The sequence below is a fragment of the Poecilia latipinna genome, unplaced genomic scaffold, assembly GCF_001443285.1.
Source record: "Poecilia latipinna isolate Pla-1442-1.1 unplaced genomic scaffold, P_latipinna-1.0 Scaffold1496, whole genome shotgun sequence".
NCBI lineage: Eukaryota > Metazoa > Chordata > Actinopteri > Cyprinodontiformes > Poeciliidae > Poecilia > Poecilia latipinna.
This window is the reverse complement of record NW_015114112.1, coordinates 118,160-133,915: the sequence shown is the minus strand read 5'-3', so window position 1 is coordinate 133,915 and position 15,756 is coordinate 118,160. Positions and strand designations below refer to the sequence as shown.

General features: G+C 36.5%; 2 protein-coding genes across 5 annotated transcripts in view; both read right to left on the bottom strand.

Moving 5' to 3' along the window:
* The window catches only part of LOC106963104 (complement C1q-like protein 2), a 33,009-nt gene that overhangs the window by 14,320 nt on the left and 2,933 nt on the right, over positions 1-15,756 (bottom strand). For 2 of the 4 annotated variants that reach the window (XM_015057840.1, XM_015057839.1), the window contains exon 2: positions 7,882-7,890. Coding sequence is in view for 2 of the 4 variants with exons in the window: in XM_015057841.1 (XP_014913327.1) it covers positions 1,969-2,249; positions 2,484-2,612; positions 2,689-2,899 (621 nt within the window). In the remaining 2 variants the exon portion in view is untranslated. Of the gene's footprint in view, positions 1-1,630; positions 2,250-2,483; positions 2,613-2,688; positions 2,966-7,881; positions 7,891-15,756 lie in introns of those variants that run through there. The other 2 variants (XM_015057841.1, XM_015057842.1) reach the window with 2 other exon arrangements.
* On the bottom strand, positions 3,783-5,767 carry LOC106963105 (cerebellin-1-like). Its single transcript, XM_015057843.1, has 3 exons — positions 5,473-5,767; positions 5,256-5,381; positions 3,783-4,321 (listed from the first exon to the last, which is right to left on the bottom strand). Exons 1-3 carry the CDS (start codon positions 5,705-5,707, stop codon positions 4,041-4,043), a joined length of 642 nt encoding a protein of 213 aa, XP_014913329.1. The 5' UTR covers positions 5,708-5,767; the 3' UTR covers positions 3,783-4,040.

Below are 15,756 nucleotides of genomic sequence, written 5' to 3'. Positions count from 1 at the left end.
AATGCTTTCTGTGACCCTTTGCTCTCATTGTAAAATCTTTTGCCAAATTGTTCAAAACAAAGAAGCTTAAGCCATATGTTTAGGTTAAGGACTGCATGGGATGAGGCATTATTTGTTTGTTTTTGCTTTGTTTCATGGTTTTATCCAGTGCCCCCATGAAAAACTAACTGGTAATTTTGGTCTAAACAGCCACTGTTGCAGGTCATAATCCTGATGTCATCCATTCATCGTTTGTCTATGTCGTTTATTCTATAATCTTGATGCGCATACCTTTATTTATTATAGTTTTGCTTACTTTGAGGATTTACATATAAGTAAGTTTTTTTTTTAAATGTGCAAAAGATTCAGGCCAGTGAAGTATTAGATGTTGGCCTTCAGCACATCTGTATTGTTGGGTCTGGTTTCTCTCATCCTCCTCTCGACGAGGGTCTTCAAATAATGAGTTCATCAGCAGGACTCTGGAGAACGTGACTTTTTAGTGAGGAGGTAATTCAGCCATTGAATTCAGATGTGTTGAACCAGGGAGACATTTGAAAGTTTCAGAAAACCAGACCTGAATCCCTGAACTTCAGGACCCCTGCTCCAGACAGAACACTGTAGATTCTCTATGGGGCTTCGGTCAAACATGTACAGCAACATCACGGTCATTGAACCGACTCTTGATACCTTTGGCATCGCAACAGAAAGGTTCAAATTTCAGCTGGAACAAACATCAGAAAACTTCATCTGAAAAAAAAAGGACTTTTGGACCACTGAGCAACAACCTGGTTCTTTTCCACTTAGAACCAGGTGAGACACTTCTGACGACACCTGCTTGACTCTAACAATCTCCTAGCCTTTTTAACAATCCCTCTTGAGCATGTCATAACCACCATGCTTCTCTATGATGCCATTTACAACAGTTCTTTGGAGCTTTGGACTGAGATGATGAGCCATAGCGATACTGTGTGAAATTATCATTAACAGCACTTCACACCACTTAATGCTTTAGACATTTTATTGTTGATGTTTTCTATTATAACACTTCCAGCTGAATTGTACTTAACCCTTGTGCGTGCAAAGACTGAGACAAATGATTCAAGGTTTACGGGTGTGGGGTCGGTTGGACCCCATTTGTAAAGACAAGGGTTAATTGATAGACTGAAGTCCATTGTTAGACGTCTTGAAAACCATATTTAAAAGTAAATAAAAAAGCAGAAATGTCAGGCATTTCTAAAACTATAATGAAACTATGTAAAAGAAGTAGCTATTAAAACCCTCCAGTAAATTTCACATATATATATGATGTCAAAAAACACATTGCGTGTTGAAGATTATTTCGTCAAAAAATAGCATAAAGTGTAAAAATACATCAATCAACTCCCCCACCACAAAACACACATGCAGTTCACATATATTATGATATACATATATGTATGTGTGTTTACACATACATATATGTATATCATAATACACATTACTTGTAGTAATTTGAATTACTGTATAATGCAAATGAAATATGTATTTTGTAGCAGGAGCCCAGGGACCATTTGAGACCCTTGAAATGACTTCTGTCCCTGGCCACAAGTCAAGAATGGTAAAAAATTGGTCAACAAAACAGAAATTGTTTGTTTTTCTTTCAACAAGGCAACAGTTCTTAGTCTTTTATTTTGGATGTTAATGATGTACAGACTTCACAAGACAAAATTTCACATTATTAAAATTTTTGCATTTTTAATTTAATTTATTTTGTGGCTAATCAGTAGTCTAAAGTTACCACTTTTGGAAGTAAAGAGAAGTAAAGACTTCACTAGTCTCACGAGTGATGTTCATGGAATGTGGGAGTAAGTTTTGTTGTAGCGTTATATTTCGTTCGGTTTAATAAAATATACTTTCAATGGATTAGCAAATCAAAAAGAAAACTAACTGGTAATTGCTTTCTGTTTCTTCAATGAGCTTAAGTCATTTACATCAGTATTCAGTCATTTTTCAGACTTGATGCAGCAGAAAGCCGCTGAACGTGGTGTGGTAGTTGTTTCCCCAGACGTGGTTGTTGGCAACCAGCTGGACGTAGACCTGGTCTCCCTGCTGCAGCTCCAGAAGAGCCGCATTGCCTCCATTATCAGCCCCGTCATTCGCCGTCTGCTGGTCAGAACTCAACACAACAATATCGCTGTTCTTCATCAGGTGGACGTACGAAGGATGTAATCCTGAGGCATGATAATAGAAGGCGAAGTGGTATATTCCTCGAACGGGAGCAACGAAGACGCCTGTGGGAGCAAAGTTTTAGTCAAACAAGTGAGATGGACTTCATGTTCCTTCACATTTCTGAAGAAAAGTGAAATCTTAATGGCTTCCACTTCCTGGGCTTTTACTCCTTAACTTAGTGACAGCTAGCTAAATTTTCTGACAAGCTAACTACATTTATTTAGATTCACATTTTTCTCTGACTTTAAGATTTTGAATGCTAAGCTACATACAGCTTTATGATCAGCTGAACTGACCAGTGTGCTGGTTGTAGGCATTGCCTATATTTGTTATCACGGTTCTGAAGACCAACGTTTGGGGTTGGCTGAAGGGTCCAATGGCTCCATTCCCACCTGTTGCAGCACTGAAAACTACCTTCAGTGTTTCTAGACAAAAATAAAAATCATTTAAATATGGTTCAAACAGTTATAAATAACTGAGTAAAACAAATAGAGAGTTTACCTTTCTCTTTAAGCACCAGAACCTGGCTTTCGGTCTCTTTCAGTTTTGTTTCTACAGCTTCCAGTTTTGCTTTCACAGCACTGAGCTCTTGGTGGAAGAGTGACAAGTCAGGACAGCATGACTGAGTTCCAGCAGACGTTTCTGTTTCAACAACACTCTGGACCAGAGTTAAACCAGAGATTAACACTAGGACACAAAAAGTCAAGTTCATGTTGATTCTGTCTTGAAAACTCGGACTGACAGCAATCCTGATTCTCGCTCCTTTTAAGCCATTCTAATGCTTTCTGTCTGATGTTGATTATTGGTTGGATTGTAGAGCCCACCCACAAAGCAATATGCTCTGATTACATAGAGCACTGCTCAGAAGACCTGCTTTATCGTAGAGGCCTGAGGGTTGTGACATGTCTTCAATTGCTTAACTTGACCTTAGTGACCTGAAAATCGATAACCAAAACCAAATACTTTGATTACATATATTAAAGTAGTTTTTTGTATCTATGCAAAAGGTTATTAGACTGTGGAAGAGTTTGAGGATAATGAAGCGACTGTGGTGGTTGTGTTGGTTCTGTTGGACTGGACAGAGAAATACAAGCTTAGTTCTTGACTCTGAATTGTAAAGTTTAGTGGAATGACGGAGATCGTCTGCGATTAGTGGGAAAAGCTGAGCTTCATGTTTTTTTGGTGTGTTTTTATATTTTCAGTTTCCTCTTTGCAAAATACAGAATTTTAGATGTTAGAGATCAGAACAGCAAGTTCAGCAGGAAGCCATGAACTTTCTTCTTTATCAACAGCGCCTCCTTCTGGATGTGTTTTCTTTGTGTGGTTAAATGCTACTTCATGAATACACATGCAAGAAAATTGTTCAGACTCAATATTTATATTCATTAAACACACTTGACTTCAAACCAAGGACAAATAAGTTCCAAACAAACATGTCCTTCAGAATGTGTTTAATTACAAATTCTTGTGACTTATAAAAGATTTTTGTCCTTGAATAATTTATTCATTTAGGATGCACCACATTGATTTTGGCCTTTTTGTCTTATCCTAACCATTGAAGACTTAAAAAAACAATATATACAAGTACAATCAGATCCATTTACATATTCTTCTAATAAATATGTTATAGACATTCTTTTGTTTTCTCCACCGTTCTTTAAAATGTCAGAATTGCGACTGAAAATCAGAAGTAAAAAAAAGAAATTGTACAATTTGACTTCTTGATTAACTCCGACGTGCACATACAATAAATGACTCAAGGGTTATCAACACAGAAAATTTAGCTTGGAGACAAGAAATTTCTTAAAAAGCTTAACGTTCAGCATATCATAGCATAACTTATATAATTTATGTCAGAGTGGACGCAGAAGAACGCCACTGAAAGTGGTGATGTGATTGTCCTGCCAGACATGACTGTTCGCACCCATCCTCATGTACACGTGGTCTCCTTGCTGCAGTTGCAGGAAAGCTGCATTGCCTCCATTATCAGCCCCATCGTGCGACGTTTTGTGGTCATAGGCGGTCACAACAACCTCATTATTCTTCATCAGGGCTAGACTCACAACTTGTGATCCTCCGGCATGATAAAAGAAGGTGAAGTAGTATATGCCTGGAACTGGTGCAGCGAAGATACCTGGGAAAAACAAGATTTAGGTTGAATAAATATTATGAAGCATGATTCGGTATTTTTATAAAAGGAGGCTACTCATTTGCATTGGCTTTAGAGAGTATGGTCTAGCCTAGGCTAGCATGCCTTGGCTGTAAACCAAATGGATTGCTATCCATTAGCACAGATAGGCTAGCATTAGCCTTGGTTAAGTTGGCAAATAGCATGCGTAGCCTGGCCAGCCATGACTTGTTTTTTTCTTAAAAAATAGTTGGTGTGCAATATCTGTAAGTATCATTACATTCATTGATGTGTTCTTGTGACTTTTACTGTGATCCAGGGTGACACCAAGCGTAATTAGTGTCACAAATTGAAGAATTAGGAGTGGAGGCTCCTCACGGTCCATCATGGTGTATTTCGAGCGTATAGCGCGATGCGATTTGAGGACTCGCCAAGCGCGTCCATCACATCCGACAAATAGGCCGGCAACGGAAAACAATGGCTAGAGCCACTTTCTTTAAAGAAAACGTCAATGTTGGTCACAAGTCTCAGGTGACCAACATAGTCAAGTTAGCCTACCCAATGCTAATGTTAGCTTTTCTCTGCGAATGGACAGCAGAGGAAGTAAGAAAACTATTGAGTGACCAGCCTAGGCATGCTAGTCACTAGCCTCTTCAAAGCTAGCAGAATCTCCTTCTCATTTGACAGTGGCAGCCGTTCAGTTATCGGTGCCCTCCTGTTAATAGTTTGACCAGTAGCTAGCTTCAGAATAGATCTAGCCTCCTGCATCGAGGAAGTACTCAACACTGGATGTTCTATAGTATTTCTTTTGAGAGTATTATGGTGTCTTAAAGTCTTGGATGTCCACAGTAGGAGAGTTCACAAACTCCTACTCTAGTGACTCTGATACTACAGGTATTCTAATCTAGAAATATATAATTTAAATAATGTAATGACTCACCTGTGTGCTGATTGTAGGCATTGCCCACATTGGTTATTACTCTTCTGTAGATTAATGTCTGTGTGCTGAGGGGTCCAATGTGTCCACTGCCACCAGCTGCAGCGCTAAATGCTATGTTGGATGCTTCTAAATAAAAAAAGATATATATAAAAATAGCTGTAAATGTTTCCATTTATTTAGTGATATATGTCTTTAAATGTCCAAAAGCAGACTTTACCTTTCTTCTTCAGTTCTAGAATGTGGTTTTCAGTCTCCTTCAGGCTCGTTTCCATGGCTTCTTGTTTCTCTTTCATGGTTTCTTGTTTCTCTTTCATGGCTCCAAACTCTTTGAGAAACTTACACATATCAGGAAAGCATGACCCAGTTTCAGCAGGGACGTCTGTTTGAGGTAAACCTTCCTGACCCAAAGTTACACCACAGAACCACAGTAACAACCACAGTGTGAAATTCATCCTGGTTCTCGAATGCTGCCTCTAGTTCTCTGACTTGATGCTGTTTGGTGTTTTTGTAAAGCTTGAGGTTAATAGTTAACTACTGAGAAATCACATTGTGTTTACGTTTTCAGTCCTTTTGCAGTGTTGAAAAAGCTTTTGAAAATCAGTGTTAGTACTAAGTTTTCATACAGATGCACATAAAAATATCAATATAAAAATATCAACAACAATTATAATGAATACAATTTTGAACCTTAAATCAATAGTTAGGTACAAAAATAATTAATGTAGTTTAAAATAGGCTGGAGGATAAAATTATATCACCACACTATTCCTGTCTGTTTATAACAATAAGCTCGAATTTGCTATAGTTAACTATTAAAAATTTTCAAAGGTAGTCATTAACCAGTCAGTCATTTTGATTAATATTACCAAGCGTTGACACTGCCTGATTACCAGGAAATTTATAACCAAGCAGCTTTTTATCTCTATCAGGGTGTTGCTTTATGAATACCGGTGTAGTGAGGTGGAATATTCTAGAACAATAAACAACACTTACAGAATAAAATCAAACAACTTATCACTGATTTACACAGCTAGAAGTTTCAGGACGCTGGATCTTGAACATGATCTTGAGCATTGAAGTCAGTCGGTAGTAATAATATTATTCAAAATTTTAAGATTTCTGTTTAAAATATCCCATTGATCTTATGTAAAAAAAAATCTTACTCATTCAATTCTGGGTTTTCACATCTGCAAGACATAATCATCAAAATTACAATAAATACAGGCTTGAAATATTTCACTCTGTGTTTATTAAATCAAGTTTCACTTTTTAAAAAAACTGACAATCTGTTTTCTTTTAGATGTGCCTCATATACAGCCTTGTTGTACAAAATCAATCTCCATCAAGTATCAAATATACAACAGAAATCTGCAGTGTAAATTTTATTGTTACATTTGTGGATGCTGTAAAATTATTTGATTACATTTAATTTTGTTCCTGAAGCTCTTTTTTTTTTCAGTCACCGTTCCACAGAAGGTTATTTTCCTGAGCTACTAAATGTGTTTGACTAAGTTGCTCAATTGTGGGATTTTTTATCTGTCGTTATCTGGAGAGATTCCACTTTTGAAAGCCAGGATTTTCCACTGAGTCAAGTAACACTGGGCATTTGGTGTAGCCCAAAAGTATTCATACCCTCAGCACATTTAAATTTAAATGTTTTTTCTTCAAACTGCTCACTGTTAACGTTTTAATTATGTTTTTTTTAATTTCTTTCTCTTTCTCACATGCTGTTTTTATTTTAATTATGTAAAGCACTTTGAAATGCCATGCTGCTGAAATGTGCTATACAAATAAAATTTGATTGATTGATTGAAACTGCTATTTGAAACATTCACTGTTTTTCCTGTTCTTTAAAGATTCATCTTTGATGATGAGCTCCAGTGTTTACATTTTCAACATCTCTATTGATTTTCTATTTTTCCAAGGAATCAGACTTTCTTTTTGACAAAAGACTTTTGCAAAGCTTTTCTCTGGGCTTCAGCTGTTTTATTTACCCATTGCTTGAAGCAAGGTGGTTAAAATATGCAATTTATAGTGAGTGAATGAATGGATGGATAAATACAATAATTTCCTGGACGTGAAAATGTATTTAGTGCAAAAACTCTAAACGCCACATGCATAGCCACTCCCAAGTAGGCTGGGCTTGTCGCTTCAACAGCTGAATAAGACGGCCATGTCTCCTCTGATTGGCTGACAGATGATGAGCGCTAGCGCCACGGCTGAATTATGATTATATCTCATGTAACTCCTCACTGCCATTATTTTGAATGAGCAAGCTTATTCACATGATTTTAATTTAATTTCTTATTTCCTGGAAAAGCACCAATTGCAAAACTGTTTTTTTTTTCTGACATCAGCAGAATATAAACAAATATTTGTACACATTGGTAAAGAAACCAGCTTCTGAGAGTGAGAGCTGAGCAGCAGCAGAAAAGAAATTAAAAAGCCGACTCTCACTGCGGCTCTTCTCATTCACCCATAATGATACCTTTGAAACGGACTGCTCACTGCAATGAGCACAACGATGCAAATAAAGACGGCTATAGATGCCAGAAATGTGGCCACGATGTTGAGGATGCGAGGAGTGGAGGCGTAACGTCGGGCACCATCTTAATCTCCAACCAACTTGCGGTCTCTGGACTGAAAGCAGCAAAAATACGCATGAAAATAAGAAGCCAGTTTTTCTTTTACAAGTAAAGAACTCAGTAATCCTATACACTAGTTCTTATAGAGTGTTGAATGTGATTTTTTTTTTACATCAAACATTAAATATGGCATGGGAAAAAGCTTTATTTATTTCCTGATGTAAAACGATAAGGCTGTCCAGGGAAGCCATCTTTTCTCCTGTCCTGCAGTCCGACCGTCTCCGCAGGGTAAGCTTCAGTGGAGTACCCAGAATTCATTGCTCTCAGCTCAGCTGTAGATTGAAGGCAGAATTGTCAGACTATCTGAAGTGGGTTTCCTGCATGTGCTGCTTGTAGTTTAACGGTGGTACATTAACCTCTTACCACTAGTGGTACAAATGCAGAGTTGGGTAGTAACTAGTTACATTTACTCATTACATTTATTTGAGTAATTCTTTTGAAAATTTTACTTTTAGGAGTCTGTGCTATTCGTGTCATTGTTGAACGAAACCAGTCCAAAGGGCTCAAATGGTCATCGAACTGCACCTTGGACACCCCTGGCTTCTGGCCTCCTCAAAAACACACCTGTGGCTGTGATTCATGCCATGTGTGTCGGAGGAATCCTTGTGTTTCCCGTGGCAACCATCTGTGTGTGTACGGAGCTAAAATGATGACAGCTTACATTGACATTGAGAAAGAGATTTGGAATTGGAAAAAAATAAAACAAAAACTTAAAAAAGTAAAACATTGCCATTGAAAAAAGGAACAGTGACTTTGATCAACTTATGATGATACTCTCATTTTAGTCTGCATCTTTTTTTTTCCCCTAATGAAGAGAGTTTTCAACGTCACTAAAGTTCTTCAGACGGCGTGTTTTGGCGTCCTTAACGCTTGTTTGCACAATCCACCACCTAGTTTCCCAAAGCTCCTTCTTGGAGCTTCAATGCCCAAAGAACATCCCAGAAGGAAGTTTTACTTCTGTTTTGGGTCAATTAAAGTATTTAAATTATTGAATTTGTGTCTGATCAGTTTGCCAACTGATTGTTTTCAGAGTTGTGTAGCATTAAGTTGTTACCCCCGTGTTGAAAAGTCGTTGCTCACCTCCTCCGATCAGTCAGTCTCCATGAATGAAGACGATCTGCTTCTTAGTTGTAGTTCATCTCTGGAAAACTGCAAATATTTCTTCTTTTATACTCCTACTCTTACTCAGGTGTGATCAACTTTTCACCCAACGACCAATCAAACCATTTTTAGCCGATGTCCTGCGTTTCATGCCTGTCACGGTGACACAAGTTACAAAATGCTTCTGTTTAGTGCAAACCCTGGAAATAGTTTCACTTGTGGTCGAGCCGCAACGTGTGTAACTGCTGTTGGGGAAACGTTGTGGGCAGCACCGGTTGTGTAAGAAAACACAGGTCCCTTCAAGGGCTAATAACAAATAGAGTTTAGAGAAATAAGGGTTTGGTTTCAAAATGTAATAGAACAATTAAATTAAATTAAATGAAAATCAGATAAAATATCATGTAACAAAAACAGATTCAGAAAGAAGATTAGAAAAAGGAAAAAAACCTGTAAATATTATCCGGTCTAATTTCACGCCTGTGAATCTTCATGGATACATTTCTCCAGACCAGAAGCGTCAAACTCAGTTTCATTTTGACCCATATCAAGAATCTGAGTGTTCTTAAAGGGCCAATTGTGCCTGAATGTATTGATATTACCCATTAAACAGTTAAACTATTGATAAATAGCTGTTCCTCCGGGATTATTTTTGTGTTTTTTTGTAATCAAAATCATAGATGTTTTTCTGTGCCAATTTGCTAATATTTCTAAGGAATTTTTACAGTATTTGCGCCAATGTGCTCTGGATGACGGATGGAGAGCAGGCCGACGAGAAATGATGAGAAGAAGCTGAAATGTGGCAACATCATGACAGCTCTGCTCTGCGGAGCATCCAGCTGTTATCTGGTGAGCTACTTTACATACAACACTGTCATTGTTTACCATTTGGCTTCAAAGATAATCTGTCAAACTGATGCTCGTTTCCAGGGAAACAAAATTGGTTGTAGAGCGTAATTAGGCAATAATTGTAATGTTTACGCGAAATCTTTAAGAGCATTTAAAGATTTGATTTGAAACGTTCAAATCAAAAGATTTGAACGTTTGATTTGGTGCTCAGAGTCTCAGAGTGTTTGGGCTTCATTGACACTAATAAATAAAATAATAGCAGCTTCAAGAGTCCAAATCTTTTCCTGACTTGGTCCATTAAATGCAATTTTCATATTAAATGATCAGCTGTGAATTTTTATCCCAGTTCAATAACAAATATCTAAACCTTTGTATAAGCTAATTGATTAATATGATTATTTTTGACATGCTGCAACATACAAAAGAAAATCATATGTTTGTTTTTTTTTCGGGTTCATTACATAAGCGCACCACTGAATGTAAAGTCTGATGTTGAAATCAGATTGTACTACATGCCACAGCTCTGTCAGTAAAACCTGGTGGTGATCAAACTACAGCGGTGTGAAGAAGTGTTCGCCTCCCTTCCTGGTTTGAACTTTGTCAAAACATCAAACCAATTTGAATATTAGTTAAAGACAAAAATAAAAACAGTTTTTAAATTAACATATTTAGTATTTAGGTAGAAAATACTAAATATGTTAATGTTGTGTTAAAAACAAACACCCAAAAGTGTCGCACAGATGAAATCGAAGCCTAAAGTGATGCTACATGGTGTCATCATGACAACAATAGTTTATTATGAACTTTACCCTGTAAATAAGTTGGTTATTCCTTTTGAACAGTAATTGGCTTTTATAAGCAGGTGGTTAGCATCATAGATTCAGAAAAGTTTTGTTTTTTATTTGTGATGAAGCAAAGAAAATGATTGTCGCTGTTTCTAATGACAAGAAGGAATCAATATTTTTATAATTAGTGATTTTATTGTTTTGATTGCTCTCCGTTCTTTGACTTTTCTGTCAGGAAACCCAACCAACGAGTTGAAAAGAGAACAAAGACGCTGAATAACAATGGAGCTTATGTAAAAAGAAATCAATGTGAATGACAGCAGAACTAGGATGAATGAATGATTATGAACTTTATTAGATCTTTACTGGTGCAAAGCAAAGAACAAAGCAACGTGTTGCACAGCTTTGGAAACATCTGGAGCTAAACGATCAGTGAGACACAAAAAGTCGTTCACAGCACGCTGTGTGAAATGTAAAACTTTTTACTATCATGATTGTAAGATGTACTTTATAGATTTTTATCAGGGATCCAAAAGTACATAAAATATTGCCCATGGTTCGTTTATCTGTAAATTAGAGAGCCATTAGATGTAGATAAGTCTAGTCACATTTCTATTGTCCCATGTAAATATCTTAATTGAATTTTCCGACCTTTAATTAGGTTAGAAAAAACAACTTAGGACTAAAACACTCAGAGGTTTTGCAAAGCATTATTGTTTTTAGCACTCAGAACAAAATCGCTCTTTGTTATACATCAACAAAGTTTCTCAACACTAAAAACTGTAACTCGTACATTGTCTTTCACTGATCACACAGTATCTCTGATGAGTCTACAAAATAAATTCAACTAAAACCAGCAAAAAAGTTGAACCAAAGCTTGATATGGAGATATACAGCAAAGCAAAACATTTTCCCAAACCTTGGAAGAAGTTTTCAGAACTCAAACCGGAGATTAGTTTATGGCCTGCAGGTTTCATCTTTATCATCTGGCATATGGATTTGGCTGCTATTAAAGTTAACCGGAAGGCATTGGTTGATGACTTTGTCACAATTAACAGTCACATATCTATATTCACTCCTGAGATCATCAACTGTGCAACTCCAATCCCTCTTAGTGACAGTGAGGTCATGCAGCCGAACCGGGTAGGTACTGGTGCACAGGTTGCTTCTCCCTTGACGCTTCCCAGAGCCGTTGCAGATCCGTATGAAAAGATGTTCGGCTCCTTTGTCGATGAAGGCCTGCCAACGTCTTCCACAGAATTTGTATTTTGTCAGGTAACTGAAAAAAAAAGAAAAAAAGAAATCTATCAAAATCAGGTATTACATTAATTGTGAAAATAAATAAATAAATTTAGAGAGTTAAGTAAGCAGAAGTATTTTTCTAATGCAAAGACAGAAATATTGTGCCTGAATATATTTACAATCTCATGAAGAAAAAAAAATTCTGTTAAGGTCATTCCATTCAATCATTCAATTAACCAAGAAATATTTAATATATATCAGTCATTTAGAAATTGCATTTTCAGAAGCGGTGATGTATCTATTAGAAATACGACTGACAACATTCACTATAGAAGATTTAATTTTATTTTTTTAATCTTTTGTAACCATATTTGTTAGCTCTATGATTAAAGGGGGTTTTGTCAGTGAAGGTGAGAATTTAACATGACAAACTAAACAAAAAGATCACAACCCATTACTGCATGAGCATCACAAAAACAAGCCGCCCTGAACAGTTTTAACAAGTCAGTGTATATTCTATGTAGTTTTTTTTACTGTTTTTTTTTTTTTTTTTTGGGGGGGGGGGAAAACCCCTTTTTAAAAAAAAAAAAAAAAAAAAAAACTTAGGGCATTATGAGTTTTACTTTTTGCATGTTTGCACTGGGCGTTGGGTTTGTAAAGAACCACTGTAAGCTTGGATAATTGACTGTTGTCATAAAGCACTGAAGTTTTTCTCAGTTGGACGTCACTGAATGAAAGAGGGCAGACTGGAGATGTGGCAAAGCATTTACTCAGCTTAGGGCAGTCTTTCTCAAACTGTGGTCCCCGGATCACTGGTGGTCCCTGGGCGCCCCCTCGTGGTCCGAGAGGTACTGCATGTAAACGACCGTTTATTTGCCGTAACGTGAGTTCAAAGTGCGACGCTAAAGCTAGCTTACCAAAAGGTTGTGTAAAATTAGTAATGGTTTAAAACCAGGTCACTCAAAATAAAAGAAAAGCTGCGGATACCGGTGGAAAGAAAACAACTCCAGGAATATTATATGATGAGAGGAAGCTGAGTCACAGCTGCTGAGTGTTGATGTGTCGTTCACTAACGATTGGATTCCTTTGAACGGCTCTATGCGGTGAATGGTAGGAACCATCTCAGTTACAGAACTGTTCTTTGTTTTATGACTGTTTGATAATGACTGAGACTTTGCTTACAGCTATTGTTACTTTTGTTTAATTATAAATGATTAAATACAAGTGATAGAAATATAATTATTTTTATATTTAATGGTGCAAAAAAAGATTTTTTTTGTTTCTGCTAATGCAACTCAAGCCTATTTTTCTTTAATTATGCTTCTAAATCATAAAACAACCCTAAATGTTATTAAGGGACATAACACTTGGTAATAAAGAACAACTTTTTAAAAATGATTTCCATATGTTTGACATAATTTTAAAGCTTTCAGAATCTGTAAATAACTCAAAATGCTGAAGTCGACGTGTTCAATGCTTTGTCGTGGCCAGTTAGATTTACCAAACAGCATCACTTTTCTCATTAGGATGAATAAAGAAAACGACAATATGTGAGTTAAGAGACTGATATTTTTATTTCAGGTTGAATTTTGTATCTAAGATGTGCTGTCGCGCGCGGGGACAGTTTCAGGTTAGGTGATCTGTGAGTGTTTGATAAATGGGTTAAGTGATCCTCAGCCTGAAAAAGTTTGTGTTTTAATGAAACATTTACAGTGCTTTGTTTGGACCCCCATTTGTTCACTAAAGCAGATGGTGTTAAAGAATAGAGTAGAATGTCTTGTAGTTTCCTTCAAACATATTGACCCTGCATTTTAGTTAAGCATCACTAAACACAGCAAAGCAAACTGTACACTGGTGTGTGTGATAGTTTATTCCATCAAATGGGGGCGATAAATGGTTTTCATTTATTTCAGGGTACCTTACCTTCTCCATTTAGCACGGGAGGTGGTGTCAAATTCCTCTTTCAGAACGTGTCTGTGAGCAAATTCGTCGTATGCGTCGGGCTCATCATTATCCATACAAGGAGAAGGATTGTTCGCTGCGTTCCCTCCGACCACCAGGACAAGGACAGCGATCAGGAGAACGAGGTTCATCTTTCTAAAATGACAGAAAGAGTTTACTGACAATTTTTTTGTTTTCATTAAAACCTCAAATGATTTATTTACTCATTCATTAACTCAGTTTTGGATACCATTTGACATGCAGGCTATTCCATGTTAGTTACATGAAAATAACAGAATGATTTGAACTCTGACACCCCTAAATAAAGTCCATTCATGAGTATTTCCATTAGAAAGCATTTCCACCAGAGTGTGGATGTGATCTCAAATCCATTTCTTCTGCAAATACCTGATTTTATAAAATAACTTGCAAAATCAAAAGTAATTTTTTTTCATGTGTTTTTTTTTTTGTATTTTTGTCTAAACCAACACATACATTATTATTTACTATTTTACATTTAAACATTCCATGATTTTTATTTGCTTGTAAAACTAAGTTTTTTCATCCACACTTTTTGGATTGAAGTCAAGAGAAAATGAAAATGAGAAACTTCCTGAATTTTGATTTGAATTCATTTATTTATTTACTTGTCAAGGAACAGTGCACACTAGTCAACGTCATACAACGAAAACATGTCCAAGTTCACTAAAGTAAACTGATTTTCATCAATCCTCCCTTTGTCAGATTTTAAGGCCAGCCTACAATGTAACTAGTTAATTTTACATAGTTTCTGTTTGGTCAACCAATAACCTACTGTGTATTGGGATTGAATATGAATATGTTGTTTGTGATGGAAATGAAAGCTAGTTTTGAAATAAACCTCGGTAGTTTTTAAGTAAAATTAACTGCGCTAACTTTTTGTTAAGACGTTTCATTGTATGTGTAAACTGAATTTAATGGGATGTTCTTTCAAAAAAGTTTTTGTCCTGCTAAAGTCACAATTATACAAATTGTATCAGAAAATGTAATAAATATATTGCTAGTTTTACCAAAAAAAATTTAATTGTATTTTATAACACTAAGTTGTTACTTTTCTAGCTCAGGCACATTGTGATAATATCATCTTAACTTAAAATACAAGGCAGTAAAATAAAATAGCTAAAAAGACATCCTACTGACTGACAAAATTCTTAACATTTGGTTGTTGCTCACCTTCTCTGATCAGTCGGTCTCTGTGAATGAAGACGATCTGCTTCTTCTGAAAGTGGAGTTCTTCTCTAGAAAACTGCAGATATTTCTTCTCTTTTATACTCTTGCTTGGGTGTAACCAACAAAGACCAACAACCAATCAAATCATTTTAAGCTAATTTTTCACTTTCACTTTTGCTTTTCTGTCACAGAGTTACAAAATGGTCCCCTTTCAGTCAAACTCTGTAAATATTTTGGATGTAATCAGGAAAGCGGTGGTTTACCACCTTCCTGTAACTGGGGGCCCAGAGTTGTTTCCAGGAAGAAGTGCAGGGAGCATCATTTGTGTTAAAAAAAAGTTCCTTAAAGAGCTTTTGTGGTATACAAAATATTGATAAAATCTTTCAAGTAGTCCAAAACAATTCGTATTAAAAAATGCATTGCCCCTATAAAAATGACCTTTGTTTTTGTTGTTGTTGTTTGCTGAATTGTAGGCTGAACATGCTGTTCTATGGAGGTATACAGCAAATACAGAATGTGGAAGAACCACAGTGCTGGTTCTGTTGGACCTCAGTGCAGCTTTTGAAACTGTTGACCACGACATCTTAATGAAACGATTGGAGAGTTGGGTCGGACTCTCCGGTCCAGAACTCAACTGGTTTGAATCTTACATAAAGAACACAGATTTTTTGTTTCCATAGATAGCTTCTCATCGAACCAGACAGAAGTCACATGTGGGGTACCTCAAGGCTC